General features: G+C 37.9%; 1 protein-coding gene across 12 annotated transcripts in view; it reads right to left on the reverse strand.

The window, feature by feature from the left end:
- RB1 (RB transcriptional corepressor 1) overlaps positions 1 to 27,315 on the reverse strand; it is a 212,614-nt gene that overhangs the window by 88,405 nt on the left and 96,894 nt on the right. For 11 of the 12 annotated variants that reach the window (XM_059684618.1, XM_059684628.1, XM_059684629.1 and 8 more), the window contains 5 exons: positions 12,712 to 12,828; positions 10,935 to 10,991; positions 9,833 to 9,864; positions 9,672 to 9,748; positions 8,484 to 8,680 (listed from right to left, as the gene is read on the reverse strand). In XM_059684618.1, the coding sequence (XP_059540601.1) occupies positions 8,484 to 8,680; positions 9,672 to 9,748; positions 9,833 to 9,864; positions 10,935 to 10,991; positions 12,712 to 12,828 (480 nt within the window). The remainder of the gene's footprint in view (positions 1 to 8,483; positions 8,681 to 9,671; positions 9,749 to 9,832; positions 9,865 to 10,934; positions 10,992 to 12,711; positions 12,829 to 27,315) is intronic. The other variant, XM_059684620.1, reaches the window with a different exon arrangement.

Below are 27,315 nucleotides of genomic sequence, written 5' to 3' on the forward strand. Positions count from 1 at the left end.
CCGACCAAGGAGCAGCAGCTGTGCAAACAGCCTATCCCCACCAGTCATAGGAGGAACCACTGCTGTGAGCAGTGCCCAGCAACTGTGGAGCCACAACTTCCTGAGGAGCAGCTGCCGCTGATGAGCTGCTGCCACCCAAGGAGCAGCCCCTGCACAACTCGACACCTACATCCTTCAGTGAGAGCAAAAATGAGGAGACAAAGAAATCCCCAAAGGAAAGGAGAAATCTCCAGAAAAGCAAGTAAGTGAAACAGAGGCATGCAATATGTCAGAAAAATAATTCAGAATAAGTCATAGTTCATAAGCTGGATGGATGAAAAAATTCAACAACTTATGTAAGAGTCAAGAAGAAATAAAGAGTGATATAGCTGCAATAAAAAACACCGTGAAAAGTTTCAACAGTAGACTAGGAGAAGCTGAGGACAGAATTAGCGAATTAGAAGACAGGGAAGCAAAGCACACCGAAAATGAACTGCAACTGGAGAAAAAATTAAAGGACAGGAGAGCATAAGGGAGCTTTGGGACAACATGAAACAAAGCAACATATGAATAATAGGGGTGTCAGGATATCAGGAAGAGGAACAAGGGTTAGAAAACCTATTAGAAGAAATAATGTCAGAAAACTTCCTGATGTGGGGAACAAAAAAGTCACACAAGCACAGAGACTCCCAAATAAGATGAACCCAAAAAGATCAAAACCAGGACACATTGTAATTACGAAGGCAAATGTTCAAGACAAAGAGAGAATCTTAAAGGCTGCAAGAGAGACAGAAAGTTACGTACAAGGGATCTCGCATTAGATCATCAAATGATTTCTCAACAGAAACACATCAGCCAGAAAGGAAAGAAGGAAGTTTACAAAGTGATGCAAAGCCAGGGACTGAATCCAAGATACTCTATCCAGCAAGGCTATTATTCAAAATGGACAGGGAAATAAGGAGCTCCACAGACAAAAAAAGGATAAGGGAGTTTATCACTACCAAGCCAGCAATGCAAGAAATGCTAAAGAAACTAGTGTAAAAAGAAGAAATAAAATGGGGAAGGAACACAGGCACAAAAAATGAAAATGGCTACAAAAAACTACCTATCAATAATAACTTTAAACATAAATGGACTAATTGCTTCAATCAAAAGATATCAAGTGGCTGAATGGATTAAAAAAAAAAAAAACATGACCCATATGTATGCTGTCTACAAGAGATCCATCTCAGAACAAGGGATTCACACGGACTGAAAGTGAAGGGATGGAAAAATATCTTTCAGGCAAATGGAAATGAAAAAAAGGCTGGGGTAGCAATACTTCTATCTGACAAAATAGACCTCAAAGTGAAGGCCATACGAAGAGATAAGGAAGGCCATTTCATGATACTAAAGAGATCAATACAACAAGAGAATATAACCCTGGTAAACATATATGCACCCAATGCAGGAGCACACAAATACATAAAAAAAACTCCTGGAAGATATCAAGGTAGACATTGACAGCAATATGATCATAGTAAGGGACTTTAATACCCCACTGACATCACTGGATAATTCCTCTAGACAAAAATTCAGCAAAGAAACAGCAATCCTAAATGATGCACTAGATCAGATGGACTTAATTGACATCTTCAGAACATTTCACCCCAAAGCCACAGAATATACATTCTTCTCAAGTGCACAGGAGACATTTTCAAGTGCACATGCGACCCACATATTGGGTCACAGGCAAAGTCTCTACATATTCGAGAAGACTGAACTCATATCAAGCATTTCTCAGACTGCAATGGCATAATATTAGAAATAAACTACAATAAAAACAACCAAAAAATTCAAACACTTGGAAGCTGAATAGCATGTTATTAAACAATGATTGGGTTACGAAAGAGATCAAAGAAGAAATTAAAAACATCCTGGAAACTAATGACAATGAAAACATAACAATCCAAAATCTATGGAACACAGTGAAAGTAGTCCTGAGAGAGAAGTTCATAGCTCTACAGGACTATCTCAAAAAACAAGAAAAAATGGTAATAAATTATCTAACTCTACAACTTAAAGAATTAGAAAGAGAGCAACAAGAAAAGCCCAGAGTGAGCAGAAGGAAGGAGATAATAAAGATCAGAGCAGAAATAAATGACATAGAGACCAAAAAAACAATACAAAAGATCAATGAAACCAAGAGCTGGTTCTTTGAAAGGATAAACAAGATTGATGAACCTCTCACCAGGCTCACTAAGAAGCAAAGAGAGAGGACCCAAATAAACAAAATCAGAAATGAAAGAGGCAAAATAACAACAGGCCCAACAAAAATACAAAGGAATGTTAAAAAATACTATGAACAACTCTATTCCAACAAACTAGACAACCTAGGGGAAATGGACATATTTCTAGAAAAACACAACCTTCCAAAACTCAATCAGGAAGAATCTAAAAATTTCAATAGGCAGATAACTATGGAGGAAAATGAAGCAATCATCAAAAAGCTTCCAACAAACAAAAGCCTGGAGCCAAACGGTGTCACAAGGGAATTTTACCAAACATTCAAAGAAGAACTAAAACCTATCCTACTGACTATTCAAAAAAATTCAAAAGGAAGGAACACTTCCTAGCTCATTCTATGAAGCCAGCATCACCCTAATACCAAAACCAGTTAAAGACAACACAATGAAAGAGAATTACAGGCCAATATCCCTCATGAACATAGATGTCAAAATCCTCAACAAAATTTTAGCAAATCAGATACAGCATTACATCAGAAAGGTCATACACCATGACCAAGTAGGATTTATCCTGGGGTTGCAAGGATGGTACAATATCTGCAAATCAATAAACGTGATACATCACATAAACAAATTGAGAGATAAAAATCACATAGTCATATCAATTAATGCAGAAAAATCATTTGACAATATCCAACACCCTTTCTTGATAAAAACCCTCAGCAAAATGGGAAAAGAGGAATCATACTTAAACATAATAAAAGCCTTATATGACAAATCTACAGCCAACATCGTACTCAATGGGCAAAAACTAAAACCGTTTCACCTAAGAACGGGAACGAGACAGGGATGCCCACTCTCACCACTTCTGTTCGACACAGTACTGGAAGTGCTAGCCATAGCAATTAGACAAGAAGACGAAAAAAAGGTATCCAAATTGGAAAAGAAGATGTAAAACTGTCATTATTTGCAAATGACATGATATTGTACATAGAAAACCCTAAAGACTCGATCAAAAATTTGTTAGACTTAATAAATGAATATGGCAATGTAGCAGGATACAAAATTAACGCCAAGAAATCTATGGCATTTTTATACAGCAATAGTGAACTTAGAGAAAGAGAGATTTAAAAAACAATCCCATTTACCATCGCACCAAAATAATTAAGATACCTATGAATAAACTTAACTAAGGAGGTAAAAGACCTATACTAGGAAAACTACAGGATACTGAAAAAAGAGAAAGGAAGACATAAACAGATGGAAGAACATATGCGTTCATGGATTGGTAGAATCAACATCATTAAAATGTCCATACTACCCAAAGCAATCTAAAGATTCAATGCACTCCCCATTCAAATACCAATAGCATATTTCACAGACCTAGAACGAACTCTCCAAAAATTCCCCAAGTAGCTACAGCAATTCTGAGAAGGAAGAACAAAGTAGGAGGGATCTCAATACCAGAAATCAGGCTGTAGTACAAAGACACGGTTCTCAAAACTTCCTGGTACTGGCACAAGAAAAGACATATAGACCAATGAAATAGAACAGAGAACCTAGAAATTGACCCAAACCACTATGCTCAATTAATACTTGACAAAGGAGGCAAGAGCATACAATGGAGTCAAGACAGTCTCCTTAATATATAGTGTTGGGAAAATTGGACAGATACATGCAAAAAAAAAAAAAATGAAACTAGACCACCAACTTATACCATACACAAAAATATACTCAAAATGGATAAAGGACTTAAATGTAAGTTGGAAAACCATAAAAATATTAGAAGAACCCACAGGCAGCAAAATCTCAGATATATGCCGAAGCAATACCTTCACCGATACAGCTCCTAGGGCATTGGAAACTAAAGAGAAAATAAACAAATGGTACTACATCAAAATAAAAAGCTTCTGCACAGCAAAAGAAACCATCAACAAAATAACAAGAAAGACCACCGCATGAGAGAACATATTTGCCAAAGTTATCACTGATAAGGGTTTAATCTCCAACATCTACGGGGAACTCATACAACTTAATAAAAAGAAGATAAACAACCCAATCAACAAATGGTCAACACACCTAAATAGATACTTTTCGAAAGAGGACATAAATAAGGCCAAGAGACATATGAAAACCATGCTCAAAGTCACTAATCATCCGAGAGATGCAAATCAAAAGGACAATGTGGTACCATTTCACACCTGTCAGAATGGCTATCATCAACAAATCAACAAATGACAAGTGCTGGCGAGGATGCAGAGAAAAAGGAACCCTCCTGCACTGTTGGTGGGAATGCAGACTGCTGCAGTCACTGAAGAGAACAATATGGAGTTTGCTCAAAAAACTAAAAATGTAACTCCCATTTGACCCAGTGATCCCACTTCTAGGAATATATCCCAATAAATTAGAAACACCAATCAGAAAGAATATATGCACCCCTATGTTCATAGCAGCACAATTCATAATAGCTAAGATTTGGAAACAGTCTAAGTGTCCATCAGCAGATGAGTGGATTAAAAAACTTTGGTACATCTACACAATGGAATACTACGCTATGGTAAAAAAAGAAGGAATTCTTACCATTTGTAACAGCATGGATGGAACTGGAGAGCATTATGCTAAGCGAAATAAGTCAGTCAGAGAAAGATAAATATCACATTCTCTCACTCATTTGTGGAATATAATGAACAACATAAACTTATGGACAAAAACAGATCCAGAGACAGAGAAGCATCTATCAGACCGTCAAACCTCAGAGGGAAGGTAGGGGAGGGGGAAGGTAAAGGGAAGAGATCAGCCAAAGGACTTGTATGCATGCATATAAGCCTAACCAATGGACACAGACACCGGGGGGCTGAGGGCATGAGTGGGGGGTTGGGGACCATAGGGGGGTAAGGACACATATGTAATACCTTAATAAATAAAGAAAAATATAAAATAAAATAAATAAAAAGACTGTCAGCTGATTTCCCAAAAGAAACTTTGCAGGCCAGAAGAGACTGGCAAAAAATATTCAAAGTAACGTAAAGCAAGGACCTACAACCAAGATTACTCTCACCATCTGTCATATAGAATCACAGGAGAGATAAAGATCTTCCCAGACAAGAGAAAGCCGGAGGAGTTCATCACCACCAGACTGGTATTACAAGAAATGTTAAAGGGACTTCTTTAAGAAGGAAAATAATAATAATAAATATGAATTAGAAAGTATCACAGAAAAACACTTCTCATTGACAAAGGCAAACACATAATAAAAACAATGCATTAACCAACAAGAAAGCTAAAACAAAGATTAAAAAAACAAAGTTGGAAGACTATGTGTAACTACAATAGTAAATTAAGGGACACACACAAAAATACAGAGAAAATAAGTAAAAAATAATTTCAAAGACATAAAATGGTAGTTATTTCAGACTGTGTTCAAACTTAAGTACATCAACTTAATATAGACTATCAACATAACTTGATATATATGGAGCACCTGGTAATTAAAAACCCAAAATCTACAAGAGAGATACAAGAAATAAAGAGAAAGGAATACAAACACAACACTACAGAAAGCCACCAACATACAACAAAAGTGAGCAACAGAATAAGAAATGAATACAGAAGATTAAAAATCAATCAGAAAACAACTAATAAAATGGCAATAACTACAAACTATTAATAATTACTTTAAATGTAAATGGATTAAATGCTCCAATCAAAAGACCAATGGATAAAGATACGGTACATATAATACAGTGATGGTGAAACTATGACACGCGTGTCAGAGGTAACACGTGAACTCATTTTTTTGGTTGATTTTTCTTTGTTAAATGGCATTTAAATATATAAAATAAATATCAAAAATGTAAGTCTTTGTTTTACTATGGTTGCAAATATCAAGAAATTTCTATATGTGATACGGCACCAGAGTTAAGTTAGGCTTTTTCAAAATGCTGACATGCCGAACTCAAAAGGTTTGCCATCACTAGTGTAATACAATGGAATATTAGTCATAAAAAAGAATGAAATCTTACTATTTGTGACAACATGGATGGAACTGAGCGCATTATGCTAAGTGAAATAAATCAGACAGAGAAAGACAAATTCCAAGTGATTTCACTTTTATGTGGAAGCTGAAGAACCAAATAAACAAACAAACAAGATAGAAACAGACTCACAGATACAGAGAACAAACTGATGGTTTCCAGATGGAAGGGGCTTAAGGGGCTGGGTGAAAAAGTGGAGGGATTAAGAAATACAAAATGGTAGTTACAAAATGCATGTAAAGTATATGGCATGTAAAGTACAGCATAGGGAATATAATCAATAATACTGTAATAACTACATATAGTGTAATATAGGTACTAGACTAATTGAAGGGATCACTTTGTAAATTATATAAATGTCTGTACACCGAAAACTAATATAACATTGAATGTCAACTGTAATTGAAAAATAAAAAAATACCAACTAATAAAAATTACAAGTATGTTCTTCCATTAAATTATTGGGAGCAAGGCAAGTAGTACCTCACTTAATGTTCCCCTACATACATTTAAATATGTTATTATCAATCTATAGTTTAATGAATAATTCTTGTGATATACAAGCAAAAGACTAGGGAAATTTGCTCTGATTCTAAGATCTAGGCATTGGTAACATGGAGTGTTCAAGCATGTCACTTTTTCTCCAAAAAATAAAGGAATATTGTTTAGAATCCTGGGACACAGTAAAATGTACTAATAGGCTTGAGTACAAGTGATTTTTTGTTGTTGTTAATCCTCACCTGAGGATATTTTTCCATTGATTTTTAGAGAGAGTGGAAGAGAAGGGACGAGACAGAGAGAGAGGAGCATCAATGTGAGAAAGACACATCGACTGGTTGCCTCCTGCATGTGCCCCTACCAGGGCCAGGGATTGAGCCTGCAACCCAGGTACATGCCTTTAACCAGGCTCGAACCCGGGATCCCTCAATCCATGGGGCCGAACATTCTATCCACTGAGCAAAACTGGCTAGGGCAGCACAAGCAATTTTTAAACAGTAAATATCTACTATTTCCTCCACAATTTTCAAAATCCACGTCTTTTTTGTATCCTTACAATGTTTATCCCAATGCAAGGCATATAGCAGAAATGCATTGATGTAATTAAATGTAATTCTCTAAAAGAAATGAGAATAGTCACTTTGAAATGATATAGTAAATGTGTTGATTTCAGTTTCTACAAGGAGATGGCATATCAGCCTGTGAAAAGCACTCTCTATTTTATTTATTTATTTTTGCTACTTTTATTTTCTCAGATTCTGAATTTCCTCCTAACTGTTCCTTTTCTTATAAAGTGAAAGCTCCTCTATCAGGAGTTACTAAATTTAATGGATAGCAATATAACATCTTTTTATCAACTTGCCCTCCTCACCTCCTTTTCTATCCACTGTCTGTATGGTAATATAAGCAAACACTAAGAAATGAGTTATCTCTGAGCCATTAAGTTTTTAAAACATAAAACATTTAAAATTAAGGTTACATGTTCAGATTAGGACTCTAATGTAACTAAAGTCTTAATTTTTTCATTGCCATTTCTGTATACTGGTATAAATAAAAATATATACATACTAGAATGCAACACAGTTTCAAAAAATAATTCTATATTAATCTATAAATCTGATGTTTCACAAAGTTTTACTCAACTATGCAGATTTAAAGAACATAATAGAAGAACTTCAAGTATTTTACTACTACTACAACATTAAAAATGCCACAAAACCTTAATAGTTTATGTTATAAATAGAATACCTAGAGAATATGATTTGTGCCTTATCTATAATGCTACAAAAACAGTAATGATGACTTAAGAATAGTATAGGTTTTATAACTATTTTTAACAATAGAAAAAATTCAACTAAATTGAACTAAAAAATTACTTTTAAATCATCTAAATAGGATAATCTAAAATTTTTATCATTTTGTTGAAATTTAAGAGATGTTTAAATTTTCAAACATGACATCTCTGTTTTAAATAAATTGCTTCCATACTTTAAAGAATTCAGCTTTGTATTAAAGTGCCATGCTTTAAAAAAAGCTTTTCCTAAATAAATCACTATATCTGATGGTCAAAGGAGTTCAAAAAAAAGAAAACTCAATTCTAATATTCCACTTGATTCTTGGGCTATACACTGAAATCACATTATTCATTAAATTGTATATTTGCTCTTGAGATAAAGTTTAATTAATATCTCTCACTAAGAGATATGCCAAATTCACATAAATATCTTTATTTTAGCTAGTTACTTACTGAGAGCCATGCAAGGGATTCCATGATTCGATGTTCACATCGCTCTAAATGTTTTATCATTTCTCTGGTCAAGTTGGCTTCTGCTTTGATAAAACTTTCAATCACTTTGTAAAAATCAAAAGCTTTTAAATTAAGTACATTCAGAATCCATGGGAAGGACAAATCTGTTCCAGTATCAAGATTCTGAGATGTACTTCCTAAAAATAAAAGAAAAAAATGTAACTTAGGTATGAAATGTTAAGCCTTAAACTACTTACTTTTAGGCTGGAAGGTTTTATCAAACAAAAAATTAAAAAACACTATAAAAGGCTAAATAAAAAATTTTATTTAGAACATAATTTTTATTTTGGAGCCCAAAGACTCCCAGGATATAGATTTTGAAATTTCGAGTATATGTGCATAATATCAAATTTTCAAAGGTTTAAGTGTCCCAAACTTATATCGGGGACAGGTTTAATATCTAATCCAGCAATGCATTAACAAACCCATTTTAACTGTCTCATTAATACTTGGTTGGGGGAAAGAAAGGACTCTTTAAGATTTTGCTAATTGCTTAGAAAATGTTATTTCTTTTAAATGTGCATTTCTTTGTTATTAATGAGGATTCACAGTTTTCTATATTTGTTTACAAATTTAAGTTTCTCTTTTATTGTGTACTTGTTTCCTTAGATGAATCTTTTGTTTTTGCAAAGGAAGTATTTTTTAACATTTACAACCTTATCTGCAAAGTAATACATGTTTAAAATTATATATTCTTTAAAAAACACTATCAGTGGCCTCTTTCTGATTATCTGGTGGATTCTAGCTCCAACCTTTGGTTACATGATCATAGTATCTATAGCAGTGCTTCCTATCAGTGGATGCAGCTCCTTAGTACTCTTAGCATTTTACAATCTCATAAGTATTTGAAGGGATTTCAATAGGTACATTTCCTAGATTCAGAATAGCCCAAAATAGGAGCCCACTGAAATACCATTCCCAATATGACCTGAAATAATTCAGAATATAAGCCAATTAAATAAATGGCTTATTGTGACCGATTACATTCTTCAGTCTATACTGATTTAAAATATGCATTTCTTCACCTTAACGACATCCATCTCCCCCCCCAAAACACACCACACTTTCAATAAGTTTTTTTTAACTTTTAATTAAACTAAAATGTTTATTTACTAAAATTTAACTTACTGCTATATGTAGCCATTACAACTTCAAGAGCGCATGCCAACAAAGACATATGAAAGATGTTGTCATTCAGAAGTTTGCTAAAAGAAAAAAATAAAGTGATTTTAAAAAACACTTACTTCTATTTAAAAAACATTGTTTTTACTAAAGCTAAAAAATTTTACCTAAAATTTTGGATGGATAATCGTTCTTCTTCCTAAAACACATAAAAAAAGTATTATGCTAAGCAAAACAAGCCAGTCAAAGAAAGACAAGTATCACATGATCTCACTTATATGTGGAATCTAATGAACAAAATAAACCGACAAACAAAATAGATCCAGAAACATGGAAGCATGCAACAGACCAAGGAATCTAAGGGGGGCAGGGACATGGGATGAGATTAACTACAGAACTTATATGAATACTAGTCCTGGTGCACGAATTCATGCACCAGTGGTCTCCCTCGGCCTGGCCTGTGGGATTGGGCTGAAACCAGCTCTCAGACCTCCCCCCGAGGGGTCCTGGATTATGAGAAGGTGCAGGGCAGGTTGAGGGACCCCACCAGTGCACAGTCGGGGCTGGAGAGGGACACAGGAGGTTGGCCAGTGTGTGACCGGCCCATCTCACTCAGTACCAATCAGCCAGACCCCAGCAGCAAGCTCACCTACCAGTAGGAGCGACTACCGCTGGTGGTCAGTGCACGTCATAGTGACTGGTCAACAGGCCGACTGGCCCCTGGTGGTCAGTGCATATCAGAATGAGCGGTTGAGTGGCCTTAACATATCATTAACATATTACGCTTTGATTGGTTGAACGGACAACTGGACACTTAGTATATTAGGCTTTTATTATATAGGATATGCATAACCCATGGACACATACAATAGTGTTGGTAAAGGCCTGGGGAGGGGGCAGGAGCTGGGTGGAGAAGGGGTCAATAGTGGGGGGAAAGGCGATATCTGTAATACAGTGGTTCTCAACCTTCTGGCCCTTTAAATACAGTTCCTCATGTTGTGACCCAACCATAAAATTATTTTCATTGCCAGTTCATAACTTCAATGTTGCTACTGTTATGAATTGTAATGTAAATATCTGATATGCAGGATGGTCTTAGGTGACCCCTGTGAAAGGGTCATTCGACCGCCAAAGGGGTCACGACCCACAGGTTGAGAACCGCTGCTGTAATACTTTCAACAATAAAAATAAATTTTAAAAAAAAGTTTAACTGAAACCTTTTTTATGTTGACATTGAAATTTTTTTCTATTATTTTCTTTTTAACTTACTGATTTAAGCATGGACTCCATTACTCGGTAATACAACCGAACTCCAAGTTTGTATCGCTATAAATAAAGAAAAATAATTATATCCCACTACTTTAGAAAATTACAACAATTATTAATCTTTTTAAAGTTTTCCTTGAAACACATTTCTGAACCTTCTTAGGAATATGACTACCAAGAGATTAGGAAAGGCAGCTTGTCTAAAACTCAACACTTAAATATAAATGATAGCTAACATTCCCAATAAATTATCAAAAGGGAGGTCTTTGTTTTCATTCATACCACTTCAGTCTGTATCATTCAACACATTATATATATATATAATGTTATGTGCCTAGTACTATTTTTACATACTAATGTAATACTTTTTGTGACCTAGACCATATATTTTGAAGACAGCTGTCTAGGATGACAAAATAGACTCTGTCCATAAAATTGGCAAAGGCAAAAATCAAATTTTACTGATCTTATCAGCAAAAAATTTTAACCTAAAAACTAGTTCCCATTATCTTAAAGAATAATCAAATTTGAGAGATACACACATGGAGACACACACACACTCACACACAAGCCATATTGCTTCATTTCAAATTATGAGCATAAATTTCATATATAAACAAAAAGAACTTTGCAGGTAGGAAAGTGTAAAGGGGGGATAAATGGTAATGGAAGGAGACTTGACTTGGGTGGTGAACACACAATATACAGATGATGTATTATAGAATTATCCCCTGAAACCTATATCATTTTATTAACCAACTAGGGGCCCAGCGTGCGAAATTGCGTGAGACCCAGACCCAGCGTGCCGTGGGATGCAGCGTCAAGTCACCTCCTGGTGACCGACCAGTCTTTGTTCGTTACAGCGTTACAACCACTGGGTTTTTATTATGTAGATGTCATCCCCAATAAATTCAATTAAATATTAAATATAATTGTTTAAAATACTCATGGCATTGAAATATAAACTCGCTACACTGAAATAAATGTGCATAGTAGAATACAGTTTTCATATATATCTTTATGTATTACCTCATTAATGTCATAATGAAGCACAGTAAAAAACCTGATTTTCAGTCCAGCCAGTGTAGCTCAGTGGTTGAGCGTCGACCTATGAACCAGGAGGTCACAGTTTGACTCCCGGTCAGGGCACATGCCCAGGTTGCAGGCTTAATTCCCAGTATGGGATGTGCAGGAGGCAGCCGATCTATGAGTCTCTCTCATCATTGATGTTTCTATCTCTCTCTCCCTCTCCCTTCCTCTCTAAAATCAATAAAAATATTTTTTAAAAAACACACCTGATTTTCAGAGAAGTGACTGATTATAATGATAGAACCAGATGGTTCTGATCCAGAGCCCATACTCTTATCCAACATATTAGTTTTAAATTTTCTGAAATAATAATAGCAGTATTAAAAATATTACTGATAAATGGCATGTACAATATAATCCCATCCCATACAAGTATATGCATACAGAACTATTCCTAAATGTAGAAGTCAAAGCATGTGCAATAATATTTAATAGTATCAAAGATTTAAAAAAAAAATTTCTTCTTTGATTTTTTTTAAATATCTACACTTTTTCTAAAATTTTCTGCATGTTTATTTTTTTTTTTTTATAGGAGTGAAGGGTATTTTCCCATGAAGTTTTCCATAATAGCAGCGGAGATATAGTATGTGTCAGTATTTTATACTGTTGGACAAATACCATAATAATACTTAAACAGTTTGAACAGATGTTGCATTTGAAATATAACAACAGTAATCAATATTATAGTTACCTGTGATCCAATTTCTATACATCCCTGTCCCACAGCTTTAGCAAACTCCTCTTTAAATATGTATCCAATATCCTGCACTCTTTTCAGGATACTTTCCATTGGATTCACTGTGCAGTTCTTAAGAAGAAAAACAGAAATATTGAGACTACTTTTTAATCAAAATTAACATATTGTCTATACTTCACTAGCAATTAAGGAAATACAATCAAAATTACAATGAGATACCACCTCACACCTATTAGAATGGTTATTATCAATAAGACAAGTAATAACAAGTGTTGGAGAGATTCACTGCTGGTGGGAATCACTATGAAAAAGTGTATGGAGGTTCCCAAAAATTAAGAATAGAGTTACCATATGACCCAGAAACCCCTTGTCTGGGTAGCTACCCGAAAAATTTGAATACATTTATTCACAAAGATATATGCACCCCTATGTTGATTGCAGCATTATTCATAGTGGCCAAGACATGAAAACAACCAGTGTCCTTCAATAGATGATTGGATAAAGAAGGTGTGGTACATATATACAATGGAATACTACTCAGCCATGAGAAAAAATGAAATACTGCCATTTGTGACAACACGGGTGGATCTTGGGAATATCACGCTAAGGGAAATAAGTCAGAAGGAAACAGTTAAGAATAATGTGATTTCATCCATATGAGGGATATAAAACTGAAAATAACACATGAAAAAACAAGATAAACAAACAAGCAAAAACTTATAGTCAAAGACAACAGTATAGTGGTAATCTGAGGGAAGAGAAGTGGGAGGGGTAAACAGTAAAAGGGGTCAAATATATGGTGATGGAAGAAGATTTGACTTTGGGTGGTGAACACACAATACAGTATACAGATGATGTATCACAGAACTGTACACTTGGACCTATATAATCTTATTAATCAATGTCACCTCCAATAAGTTTAATTAAAAAATAAAATTGTATTACAAATATGTTTAAAAAGATGAGAAGACCTAAATAGTCATTTTTCCAAAGAGGACATACAAATGGCCAACAGGTACATAAAATGTTGCTTAATGTTGCTAATCATCAGAGAAATGCCAATCAAAATCCACAATGAGATATAACCTCATACCTGTTAGAATGACTATGATAAAAAAGATAAAAAATAACGAGTGTTGATGAGGACGTAGAGGAAAAGAAGCACTATATACTGTTGGTGGAAATGTAAATTGGTGTAGTCACTATGGAAAATAGAATGGAAATTTCTCAAAAAAACTAAAAATAGAACTATCATAATATCCAGCAATCCCACTTGGTATTTATCTAAAGAAAACAAAAACACTGACACAAAAAGATGTCTGCACCCTGTGACCATTGTAGCATTATTTACAATAGCCAAAATATGGAAACAATCTAAGTGTTCATTTATGGCTAAATGAATAAAGCAACAATAGTGGTATATGTGTATATATAGGATGTCCCAAAAAATGTATACACACATTTTGAATAATTATAAAGACAGTGTTTATTAAAATATAACTCATTTTCAAAACTGAGCTATCAGCTGTTAAAATGTGTATACATATTTTTGTGATGCCTTATATTTATACACAGGTATATATAATTCATATATATATATATATATATATATATATATATATATATATATATACATATACAGATATATATACACACACACTCATATACACACACAATGGAATAATATTCAGCCATAAAAAAGGAAATTTTGCCATGTGCAATAAAATGGATGGATATTAAAGGCATTATGCTGAGTGAAACAAGTCAAACAGAAAGACAAATACCCTATGATCCCATTTATATACATAATATTAAAAATAAATAAAACAAAAAATATAAGCTCATAGATACAGAGAATAGATAGTGGTTGCCAGAGGTGTGTGGGGTGAACAAAATGGATGAAGGAGGTCAATGGTACAAACTTCCAGGTATAAAATAAATAAGTCATGGGGATATAATGTACAGCAGGGTTGAGGAACACTGGGCTTGTGGGCCATGAAACGCCCAAAAATCATCTGGTCTGGCCCTGCTAAGGCATCAGTGGTGAGTTAATTAAATGTTTGACCAAATATAGTAGGCTAAATTTTAAGTTGATATATATTTTTTAAATATATTTTTATTGATTTCAGAGAGGAAGGGAGAGGGAGAGATAAGATAGAAACATCAATGATGAGAGAGAATAGAATGCATGTCCCCTACTAGGGATCGAGCCCACAACACAGGCATGTGCCCCTGATCAGAATTGAACCCAGTACCCTTCAGTCAACAGGCTGACGCTCTATCCACTGAGCCAAACCAGCCAGGGTTTAAGTTGATATTTTGTATGGCCTGTGAATGATGTTATGAATATCCAAATGGCACCGTGGCAGAAAACCAGTTCCCCACCCCTGCTGTATAGCATGGTCACTATAGTTAACAATATTACATTGCATATATGAAAATTGCTAAGAGAATAGGTCTTAAAAGTCTCTACCTCAAAAACAAAAATTTTGTATACTTGAAACTAACAATGTTATTATGTATCTATTACACCTTACTAAAAAAAATGAAACAATTACCAAAAACAAAAAAGAGCCTCATATGCTCTCATAAATTATCAAAAATTAGGAGTTACATTAGAATGTATGTTATGCCCCAAAAAATCAACTGATAAAAATGAAACTAAGATTTGAGCTTGGTATCATTTCCTAATTTAAAATTGTGCTTTCGCCGAGGCCGGTTTGGCTCAGTGGATAGAGCGTCGGCCTGTGGACTGAGGGGTCCCAGGTTCAATTCCGGTCGGGGGCATGTACCTGGGTTGCGGGCATATCCCCAGTGGGGGATGTGCAGGAGGCAGCTGATCGATGTTTCTCTCTCATCGATGTTTCTAGCTCTCTATCTCTCTCCCTTCCTCTCTGTAAAAAGTCAATAAAATATATTTTAAAAAAAAAAATTGTGCTTTCAGGAGAATCCAAAATGGCAGTGTAAGTGGAAGCTATACTAACATATTCCCAGGACTAAACTGAAATTACAACTAAAATACAGAAAAACCATCCTAAATAATCAAATGAAGACTAGCTGGAGAGAATCATCATAACCAAGGATGGAAAGTGAATACCACATAGAGACTGGAAGAAGTGTAGAGGCACTAAAGGGCTGGCCAGGCTCCCACAGAGAGCAGCTGAAGTTCCGGAGGGATATCTCAGCAATGGGGGGCTTCCCACTGAGAACTCTGGGGTCTAAACCCCAAGCTAGTCCTCCAGCTCAGAGTAGCAGAACTGAGAAAGGTGCTCACGCAACATCTGGCAGGTTTGCTATCTGCCAGGGTGGCCAGCTAGAAATACAGGCACCCACATAAAGGGCCAACACACAAAATTTCGTATGCAGCCACTCTCCTTGGGCTCTGGCAGAAGGATGGTAGAGTGAACTGGAGCTGTGTGAGGAGAGTCCAGGGTTGGGGGCTCTGGGATTGGAGCTTGGAGGTCATCTACCCTGGTTTCCTGTACTGATTCATTCCCTCACGCTTTAGAGGACATCTTTCTCTGAAAGACCTTTACCATCCAGACAGCTTTTGCCTGGGGGGTGGGGGTGGGATAACTGACCCACCCTATTGGAAAAACCCTTGCCCCACACTGTGGAATTGCTGGAGTACATTAAGAGACTGTGAAATTTCTGAGGCCCATTAAGAGAATAACATTCAGCCTGCAGGAAGAAGAAACTGCCCCACCATATTGGAAAACCTCTTGCACCTCCCTGTGGTCCAAAGCCTGAAGCTAATCAAGACTAAATAACAATTAGGCTATAGGCAGAGGTGGATCTCTGTAGGCTTTGAGTCTTTGCTTGATCCTCTTCTGGCCCAGGGCTAGGAAAAGCAGACCTTGGTGCACATTTTTGTCCTTTCCAAAGGCACCAAGCCCCAGAAGAGGGAGCCACAAGCTATGAATTGCTAATAGTTCCAAACAGGGTACCCAGGGCCAGGCACAAACAGCATCTGACATTGTCCTGCATTAGAGACTGGGAGTGGTAGTAGATCTAACTCATGACACAAACCCAGACAGACAGCCAAAATCAGGACAGAAAAAATCAAGCCCAAATGAAAGAATAAGAGAATTCTCCAGAAGAAGAGTTAAATGAAACAGAGATAAGAAATTTATCAGATATAAAGTTTTGAATAATGATGGCAAGGATGCTCAAGAGCATGAGAAAAGATATACTAACTATGAAAAAAGTCATAAATGAGGAATGACATAGCACTAATAAAGAAGACATAGGAGGGAATACACAACAGATTAGTGAAAGCTGAGTATGGGATTAGTGAATTAGAAAACATGGTAGAAAAAAATCATTCACTCAGAGAACCAAAAAGAAAAAAAAAAAGAAAAAACAGGTGGACAGCTTAAGGGAGCTGAGGGACAGCATGAAACATAACAATATTTACATCATAGGAGAACAGAAGGAAAAGAAAGTGAGCAAGGGATAGAGAAACTATTTGAAAAAATAATGGCAGAAAACTTCCCTAACCTGGTGAAGGAAAATGTCACACAAGTTCAGGACGAACTGAGAATCCCAAGCAAGAACCTACACAGGCCCACACATGGACAAATCATAATTAAAGTGCCAAAAATTAAAGACAATGAGAGAATCTTAAAGGCAGCAAGAGAAAAGCAATTTGTTACCTACCAAGAAGCTCCCATAAGGCTGTCAGCTGATTTCTCATCAGAAACTCTTTGGGCCAGAAGGGAATGGCATGAACTAAAAGCAAGGATCTGAAACCATGATTACTATATCCAGCAAGACTATCATTCAAAGTAGATGATGAAACAAAGAGCTTCCCAGACAACAAAAGGCTAAAGGAGTTTATCACTACCAAACCAGCACTGCAAGAAATGCTAAAGAACTGCAGTAGTGAGAAGAAGAAATACAGAGAGAAACATAGTAATAAACTATTAAAATGCCAATAAATAAGAACCTACCAATAACAACCTTAAATATAAATGGATTAAATGATCCAATCAAAAGACATAGGGTCACTGAATGAACACAAAATCATGACCCAATTATATGCTCTCTACAAGAGACCCACCTCAGAACAAAATGTTCACAAAGGATGAAATGAAGAAATGGAAACAAATTTTCCATGCAAATAAAAACAAACAAACAAAAAATCTAGGGTAGCAATATTCATATCTGACAAAATGGACTTCAAAATGAAAGCCATCACAAGAGACAATAATAGTCACTAATAATACTATAGGGATCGATCCAACAAGAGGACATAACTCTGGTAAACATATATGTACCCAACATAACAGCACCTAAATATATATTAAAAAAAAGAACTTCTGGAGAACTTTAAGGGAGAGAGCAACAACAATACAGTCATAGTAGGGGACTTTAACATCCCTACTGACTTCATTAGATAGATCTTCCAGACAAAAAATTAACAAGGAAACAGTGACTCTAAAGGACACACTGGATCAGATAGATTTAACTGATATTTATAGAACATTTCAACCCAAAGCTGCAGAATATACATTCTTCTTAAGTGTGCCTGGGTCATTAACAAAGGGAGACCAAATTTTAGGACACAAAATAAGTCTCTACAAGTTCACGAAGACTGAAATCATATCAAGCATCTTCTCAGGTCACAATAGAATCAAATTAGAAATCAATAAAAATACTAAAAAACATTCAAATACCTGGAGGCTAACTAGCATGTTATTAAACAATGAATGGGTTACCAATGAAATCAAGAAATAACAAAACTTCCTGGAAACAAATGAAAATGAACAGACAAAAACCCCAAATCTCTGGGACACAGGAAAAGTAGTCCTGAGAAGGAAGTTCCACTACATGGCTACCTAAAAAAACACACAAGAAAAATGCCTAATAAACTATTTCACCCTACAACTTAAAGATTTAGAAAGAGAACAAGAGAAGCCCAGAATAAGTAGAAGGAAATAATAAATATTAGAGCAGAAATAAATGACATAGAGACTAAAAAATCAATATAAAAGATCACTGAAACCAAGAGCTGGTTCTCTAAAAAGATAAACAAGATTGATGAACCTTTAGGTAGATTCATCAAGAAACAGAGAGAGAGGACTCAAATAAATAATATCAGAAATGAAAGTGGTAAAGTAACAACTGACACCACAGAAATACAAAAGATTATAAGAAAATACTATGAACAACTATATGCCTATAAGCTGGACAATGTGGATAAAATGGAAATATTCCTAGAAAAATACAATCTTCTAAAATTATAAGAAAGAATCAGAAAACCTGAACAGGCCATTAACAACTGATGCAATTAAAGCAGTAATAATAATAAAAAAAAACTTCCAGCAAACAAAACTCCTGGTCTGGATTGCTTCACAGGGGAATGAAGAAGAACTAACAATAATCCTCCTCAAACTATTTTAAAAAATCAAAGAGGAAGGAACACATCCAAGCTCTTTTTATGAGGTCAGCTTTATCCTAATTTCAAAACTAGATAAAGACACTACAAAGAAAGAGAAATATAGGCCAATAAATCTGATGAACATAAATGCTAAAATCCTCAACAAAATATTAGCAAATAGGATCCTACAATATATTAAAAAGACCATACACCATGACCAAGTGGGAATTATTTCAAGGACGCAAGGTTGGTACAATATTTGCAAATCAATAAACATGATACATCACATAAACAAATTGAAAGACAAAAACCATATGATCATATCAATAGCCATAGAAAAAGCATTCAACAAAATCCAACACCCATTTTTCATAAAAACTCTCAGCAAAGTGGCATAGAGGGATCATTCTTCAACATAATAAAGGCCACATATGACAAACCTACAACTAACATCATACACAATGGGCAAAAACTAAAACCATTTAGTTCCCTAGGAACAGGAACAACACAAGGATGCCTACTTTCACCACTTTTATTCAACATAGTACTGAAAATGCTAGCCACAGCGATCAGACAAGAAGAAAACATAAACAGCATCCAAATTGGAAAGGAGGAAGCAAAATTCTCATCATTTGCAGATGACATGACATTGTACATAGAAAACCCTAAAGACTCCACCAAAAAACTACTAGATTTACTAAATGAATTCAGCAATGTAGCAGGATACAAAATTAACACCTCAAAATCAATGGCATTTTTATATATCAACTAGAGGCCCAATGTACGAATTTGTACACGGGTGGGGTCCGGTCAGCCCAGCCCCAACAGGGACGGATCAGGGGTGGGCCTGTTGGGAGTAGAAGATGGTGGGAGGTTGGCTGGCCATCCCATCCCATTCAGGGCCTAATCAGGGCTGGGCTGGCTGGGGGGAGGGGCCGTGGGTGATTGGCTGTCAGGCCCCGCCCTCAATTGGGGTGGGGGGACCAATTGCGGGCAGGGCCGGCTGTGGGGAGGAGCTGTGGGCAGTGGGCCGGCCAGCCCTGCCCCCAAATAGGGTGGGGGGGGCCGATTGGGGGCAGAGCTGGCTGGGAGGAGGGGCCACGTGCCAATCGGGGTGGTGAGGGCTGATGGGGGTGGGGCCAGCCATGGGGAGGGGCTGTGGGCGGTGGATTAGCAGTCCCCGCCCCTGAATGGGGTTGGGGGCCTGATCAGGGGCCAGCAGCCTGGGGGAGGGGCCATGAGTGGTTGGCCAGCCGGCACTGTCCCTGATCAGAGTGGGGGGACTGATCAGGGGCAGAGCTGGCTGGGAGGAGGGACTGCAGGCTGATTGGGGTGGTGGGGGCCCATTGGGGGTGGTGTTGACAGGGGGGAGGGGCTGCAGGTGGTTGGCCAACCGGCCCTGCCCCATGTTGGGGTAGGGGGGACAATCAAGGGCGGGGCCAGCTGGGGGAAGGGGCTGAAGGCCAATTGGAGTGGGGCGGTATGATCGGGGATGGGGCCCGCCGGGAGGAAGGGCTGCGTGGGGGTTGGCTGGCTGGCCCCATCCCCCTATCGGGCTGGTTCACTGGTGGGAGTGGGCGTCATAGCGACCAGTGGTTATGGTCATTACGGCATTATGGTCGCTGGCTATATCGCAGACTGCCGAAACGACGAGAATGACTGGTTGCTATGATGCACACTGCGGCCAGCCAACCAGCCCAATCAGGGGGTGCAGCCAGCCAGCCAACCTCCCGCGTCCCCTCTCCCTGGCCAGCCCCACCCCTGATCAGCCTCTCCCACCCTGATAGGAGGGCAGAGCATTCAGCCAACAACCTGGGGATCTCCAAGCTGGATGGCCCTGTCCCAATGGGCCCCCACCACCCAATTGGCCCACAGCCCCTCCCCACAATGGGCCTCCCCCCATTGCCCCCCACCTCAATAGGAGGCGGGGCCACCCAGTCAACCTCTGTAGCTCCTCCTCCCAGCTGGCCCCACCCTCAATGAGCCCCCACAACACCATCAGCCCACAGCCCCTCCCCCTGGCCGACCCCGCCCCTGATCGCTCCTGTACCTCAATATGGGGTGGTTTCAGCTGGCCAGCCAACTTCCTGCAGCTCCTCCCCCCACCCAGCCCCACCTCAAATTGGTCCCCCCACCTTGATCAGGGGCAGGGCCGGCAGCCAACTGCCTACAGCCACTCCCCCTGGCTGGCCCTACCCCCAATGGGCCCCCACCACCCCATTTGGGGGCAGGGCCAGCCAGCCCACCACCCACAGCCCCCCTACCCTAATCAGGGGCGGGACCCACCAGCCAATTGCCCACAGCCCCTCCCCCCAACCAGCCCAGTCTTGATTGGGCCCCAATCTGGGGCAGGCCAGCTGGACAACCTCCCGCCATCTCCTCCTCCCGCCTCCCGACAGGCCTGGCCATGATCTGCCCAATTTGGGGCCAGGCCACCAGACCCCATCCATGCACGAATTCATGCACTGGGCCTCTAGTATACAGATAATGATGTCTCAGAAAGAGAAACTAAGCAAATAATCTTTTACAATTGCAACAACAACAAAAATTAAGATACTTAGGAATAAATTTAACCAAGGAGGTAAAAGACTTGTACTCAGGAAACTACAGGACATTGAAAAAAGAGATAGAGGATGATATAAACAAGTGGAAGAATATACTATATTCATGGACTGGTAGAATTAATATCATTAAAATGTCCATACTACCCAAGCAATCTACAGATTCAATACAAACCCTATTAAAATATCAACAGCATATTTCACAGATCTCTAACAGATACTCTAAAAGTTTATGTGGAACCCAAAAGGAACGTGTATAGCTGCAGCAATGTTGAGAAAGAAGAATAAAGTTGGAGGGATTACAATACCAGATATCACATTATACTACAAAGCCACTGTAATCAAAACAGCCTGGTACTGGCATAAGAACAGCATATAGATCAATGAAACAGAACAGAGAACCCAGAAATAGACCTAACCCATTATGCTCAATTAATATTTGATAAAGGAGGCAAAAGCATACAATAGAGTCAAGACAGTCTCTTCAGTAAATGGTGTTGGGAACATTGGTCAGGTACATGCAAAAAAATGAAACTAGACCACCAACTTACACCAGACACAAGAATAAATTCAAAATGGATATAAGACTTAAATGTAAGTTGTGAAACCATAAAAATCCTAGAGGGAAGCATAGGCAGCAAAATCTCAGACATCTCTCATAGCAATATATTTATAGATACATCTCCCAGGGGAAGGGAAACTAAGGAGAAAATAAACAAATGGGGCAACGTGAAACTTCTGCACAGCTAAAGTAACCATCAACAAAATGAAAAGAGAGCCTTCTGTATGGGAGAACATATTTGGCAATGATACATCTGATGAAGGGTTATTACCCAAAATATATAAGGAACTCATACAACTTAGCAAAAGGAAGATAATCAAATTAAAAAATGCTCAGAGGAGCTATATAGACAATTCTCCAAAGTGGACATACAGATGGCCAAGAGACATATAAAAACATGCCCAAAGGCACTGGTCGTCAGAGAGATGCAAATTAAAATGACAATGAGGTATCATCTCACACCTGTCAGAATGGCTACCATCAACAAATCAACAAATGAGAAGTGCTGGAGAGGATGTGGAGAAAAGGGAACCCTAGTACACTGCTGGTGGGAATGCAGACTGGTGCAGCCACTAAGGAAAACAATATGGAGTTTCCACAAAAAATTAAATATGGAACTGCCATTTGACCCAGTGATCCCACTTCTAGGAATATATCCTAAGAAACCCAAAACACCAATAAGAGAGAATGTATTCACCCCTATGTTCATAGCAGCAGAATTTACAATAGCTAAGATCTGGAAACAGCCCAAGTGCCCATCAGTAGATGAATGGATAAAAAAGATGTGGTACAGCCCGGCTGGCATGGCTCAGTGGTTAGGCATCCCCCCATAAACCAGGAGGTCATGATTCAATTCCCAGTTGGGGCACATGCCAGGTTGCAGAGCTTGATCCCCAGTGTGGGGCATGCAGGAGGCAGCCGATCGATAATTCTCTCATCATTGATGTTTCTCTCTCTCTCCCCGTCTCCCTTCCTCTCTAAAATCAATAAAAATATACTTAAAAATAAAAAAAAAGCTGTGGTACATTTACACCATGGAATACTATGCAGCAGTAAAAAATGAAGAATCTCTTATCCTTTGAGACAGCATGGAGGGACTGGAGAGTATTATGTTAAGTGAAATAAGTTAGAGAAAGATAAGTATCACATATTTCACTCATATGTGCAATCTAATGAACAAAGTAAACTGATGAACAAAACAGAGCCAGAGACATAGAAGCGTGGATCTGTAGAATCTCAAAGGGAAGGTGAGAGTGGGTGAGGGGTGGGAAGAGATCAACCAAAGAACTTATATAAATATATGCATACCCCATGGACAATAGTGTGGTGAAGCCTAGCGTGCAGGCGGGGATGGGCTAAAAGGGGTCAATGGGGGGGGGGGGGGAAGAGGACATATGTAATACTTTCAACAATAAAGATTTCTTAAATGAAAAAAAAATAAAATTGTTTTTGCCCTGGCCAGATAGCTCAGCTTGTTATAGCATCGTGTCATCCTGATAATCAAAAGTTTTGGGTTCGATCCCCAGTCAGGGCACATACAAGAATCAACCAATGAATGCATAAATATGTAAAACAACAAATTGATGTTTCTCTCCCCCCACTCTCTCTCCTCCACCTTCCTCCCTCTCTTAAAAAAAAAAAAAGTTAAGAATTACCTAAATAATTTAGCTACGTATTTAGAAACACAAGACAGAGAAATGGTTACAAAGTTCTAATATATGTATTATATAAGGTAGGGTTATATCAATGCTTTTTTTCAAAATATATTTTTATTGATTTCAGAGAGGGAGAGGGATAGAGCTATAGAAACATCAAGGATGAAAGAGAATCATGGATCGGCTGCCTCCTGCACGCCCCCCGACTGGGGATCGAGCCCGCAACCCTGGCATGTGCCCTTGACTGGAATCGAACCCGGGACCCCTCAGTCTGCAGGCTGATGTTCTATCCACTGAGCCAAACTGGCCAGGGCAGGTTATGTCAATTTTAATGATTAAAATACCTCACAAGATAATTATTAAAATGCATATTATGATACATTAAAATATTATCACAAACCTGATTTTCTTCAGCTATAACCAAAGATGAACTTCATTTTATAATCTCTATCAATCAAACACATTTAAAATATTATACATTAGAAAACAAACAAACCAGCTGGTGTGGTTCAGTGGCTGAGCATCAACCTATGAACCAGGAGGTCAATGTTTGAGTCCCAGTCAGGGTACATGCCCAGGTTGTGGGCTCGATCCCCAGTAGGGGGCGTGCGGGAGACAACCAATTAATGATTATCTCTCATCATTGATTTTTCTCTCTCTCTCTCCCCCTCTCCTTTCCTTCATAAAATCAATAAAAATATATTTTCTAAAAAAGAAAATAAATGTTTCTAAATTAAGGCTAATTATAATTTTCTTTGAAATGTAAACAGTCATTCGAAAATTTCCCATTCTATAAAATAAATGATTTTATCTTTATGAAACAAAAACAGCACACAAGTTTTAGAAACATGGAAACAAAGAAACATTTCCTGTCAGAAAATTATTGTTGCCAAAATATCCATTAAAATGTGTATAAGCTTCTAAAGTTTTACTTATACACAAAAGGAAATGTGGCATTAATTTTTTAAAATGAATAAACCTGATTTAATAAAGAAGCAAAATCAAAGAAAAGTTTACTGTTCTTCAAGATATGTCCATTCTGAGATAGGCAATTTGTATTAGTAGTCTACATAAAACTCCAAAAAACCCTCTAAGTTCATCCTAAACTAACTTTCACTACTAAAGGAACTAAACAAAAGCTATGTCTGAACCAGAAAGAAAACGATCTTGGAAATGAGGTCTGAACAAGACTCCACAAAAAAAACTACTAGATCTAATAAATGAATTTAGCAAAGAAGCAGGATACAAAATTAAATATAGAAATCAGTGGCATTTTTATACACCAAGTATGAACTATCAGAAAGAGAAACTAAGAAAGCAATCCTACTATTTCAACAAAAACTAGGTACTTACTGGTAGGAATAACTTTAAGCAAGGAGATAAAAGATTTGTACTCTGAAAACTATAGGACATTGAAGAAGGAAAATAAGTAAGATACAAACAAATGGAAGAATACTTGTATACTGTGTTCATGGATCGGAAGAATTAACATCAAAATGTCAAAACTACCCAAAGCAATCTACAGATTAATGCAATTCCTATGAAAATACCAATGGCCTTTTTTTTCAGGTCTAGAACAAATATTCCAAAAATTTTTATGGAACCACAAAAGACCCTGAATAACCTCAGCAATCTTGAGAAAGAACAAAGTTGGAGATATCACAATACCTGATAGCAAACTATAAGACCACTGTAATTAAAACAGCCTGGTACTGGCATAAGAACGGGCATATAGATCAATGGAACAAAACAGAGAGCCCAGAAATAAATGCCTTTATGGACAATTAATATTTGACAAAGAAGGCAAAAGCATACAATGGAGTAAAGACAACCAGCCTCTTGTATAAATGGTGTTGGGGAAAATTAGACAAGTACGTGAAAAAAATTAAAGTAGACCACCAACCTACAGCATACACAAGAATAAATTCAAAATGGGTAAAAGATATAAATGTAAGTTGCAAAACCATAAAAATCCTAAAAGAAAACATAGGCAGTGAAATCTCAGACATCTCTCATAGCAATATTTTTGCTGATATATCTCCTTGGACAATGGAAACAAACACAGAAAAAAATTAAACAAGTGGGATTACATCAAACTAAAAAGCATCTGTACAGCAAGGGAAACCACCAATAAAGTGAAAAGGGAACCCCACTGTACAGGAGAACATATTCACCAATGATACATTTGACCAGGGGTTAATTTCCAAAATATATAAAGAACTTATACAACTCAATACCAGGAAGACAATCCAAATCAGGTTCTTTGCCCATTTTTTACTGAAAATGGGCAAAGAACCTCAATAAACACTTCTCCAAAGAGGACATACAGATGACTAATAGACATATGGAAAACTGCTCAAAGTCACTAATCATCAGAGAGATGCAAATTAAAACCACAATGAGATATCACGTCACACCTGCCAGAATGGCTACCATCAATAAATCAACAAAGAGCAAGTGCTGGCATGGATTTGGAGAAAGGGGAACCCTAGTTCAGTAATGGCGAACCTATGACACGCGTGTCAGAGGTGACACGTGAACTCATTTTTTTGGTTGATTTTTCTTTGTTAAATGGCATTTAAATATATAAAATAAACATCAAAAATATAAGTCTTTGTTTTACTATGGTTGCAAATATCAAAAAATTTCTAGGAGAACCAAGATGGCGGCATAGGTTAACGCCAGAGTTTGCTGCTTTGAACAACTACTTCAAAAGTGAAACCAAAAAACGGAAGGGACATCACCCAGAACCACAGGAACGCTGGCTGAGTGGAAGTCCTACAACTAGGAGGAAAGAGAAACGCACACGGACACTCAGAGGAGGCGCAGTGGTGAAGTCAAATTCTGAGGTGCGGAGTGCGCGGAGCGGGCTGGCGGCGGAGGGCGCGGTTGTTGTTTTCAATCGGGAGGGAGTCGCAGACTCTGAGCACCAGATCCGGGTGAGTCTTTAGGGACCCAGACTCAAACGGGAGAAGCGGAACTGTCTGGCTTCGGTCAGAGCGAGTGCAGCTTTCTCTCCCAGCTTTGCAGCGGGTGCTGGGACTCAGAGAGGCAGAGCCCCTGGGGACAGGACTGAGAGCCGCCATAACTGCTCTCTCCAGCCCACCCTGTTGATCCTGTGCGACCCGCCCCGCCCCGCCCAAGCCCTGCACAGAGGCATTTGCCGGATAGCCTCAGGCAAAGGCTAGATTAGCACCTCCCTAGAGGACAGAAGTTCTCTCACTGCTGACACAGCTGATTCTCATAGCCACTTGGCCTGGAGGTCAAACCTTCCCTGGAATTAGCTACAACAATCAAGATTTAACTATAAGACTGCGAACAAAGACCACTAGGGGGTGCACCAAGGAAGCATAACAAAATGCGGAGACAAAGAAACAGGACAAAATTGTCAATGGAAGAAATAGAGTTCAGAACCACACTTTTAAGGTCTCTCAAGAA

The sequence above is a fragment of the Myotis daubentonii genome, chromosome 2 (genome assembly GCF_963259705.1).
Source record: "Myotis daubentonii chromosome 2, mMyoDau2.1, whole genome shotgun sequence".
NCBI classification, from domain to species: Eukaryota; Metazoa; Chordata; class Mammalia; order Chiroptera; family Vespertilionidae; genus Myotis; species Myotis daubentonii.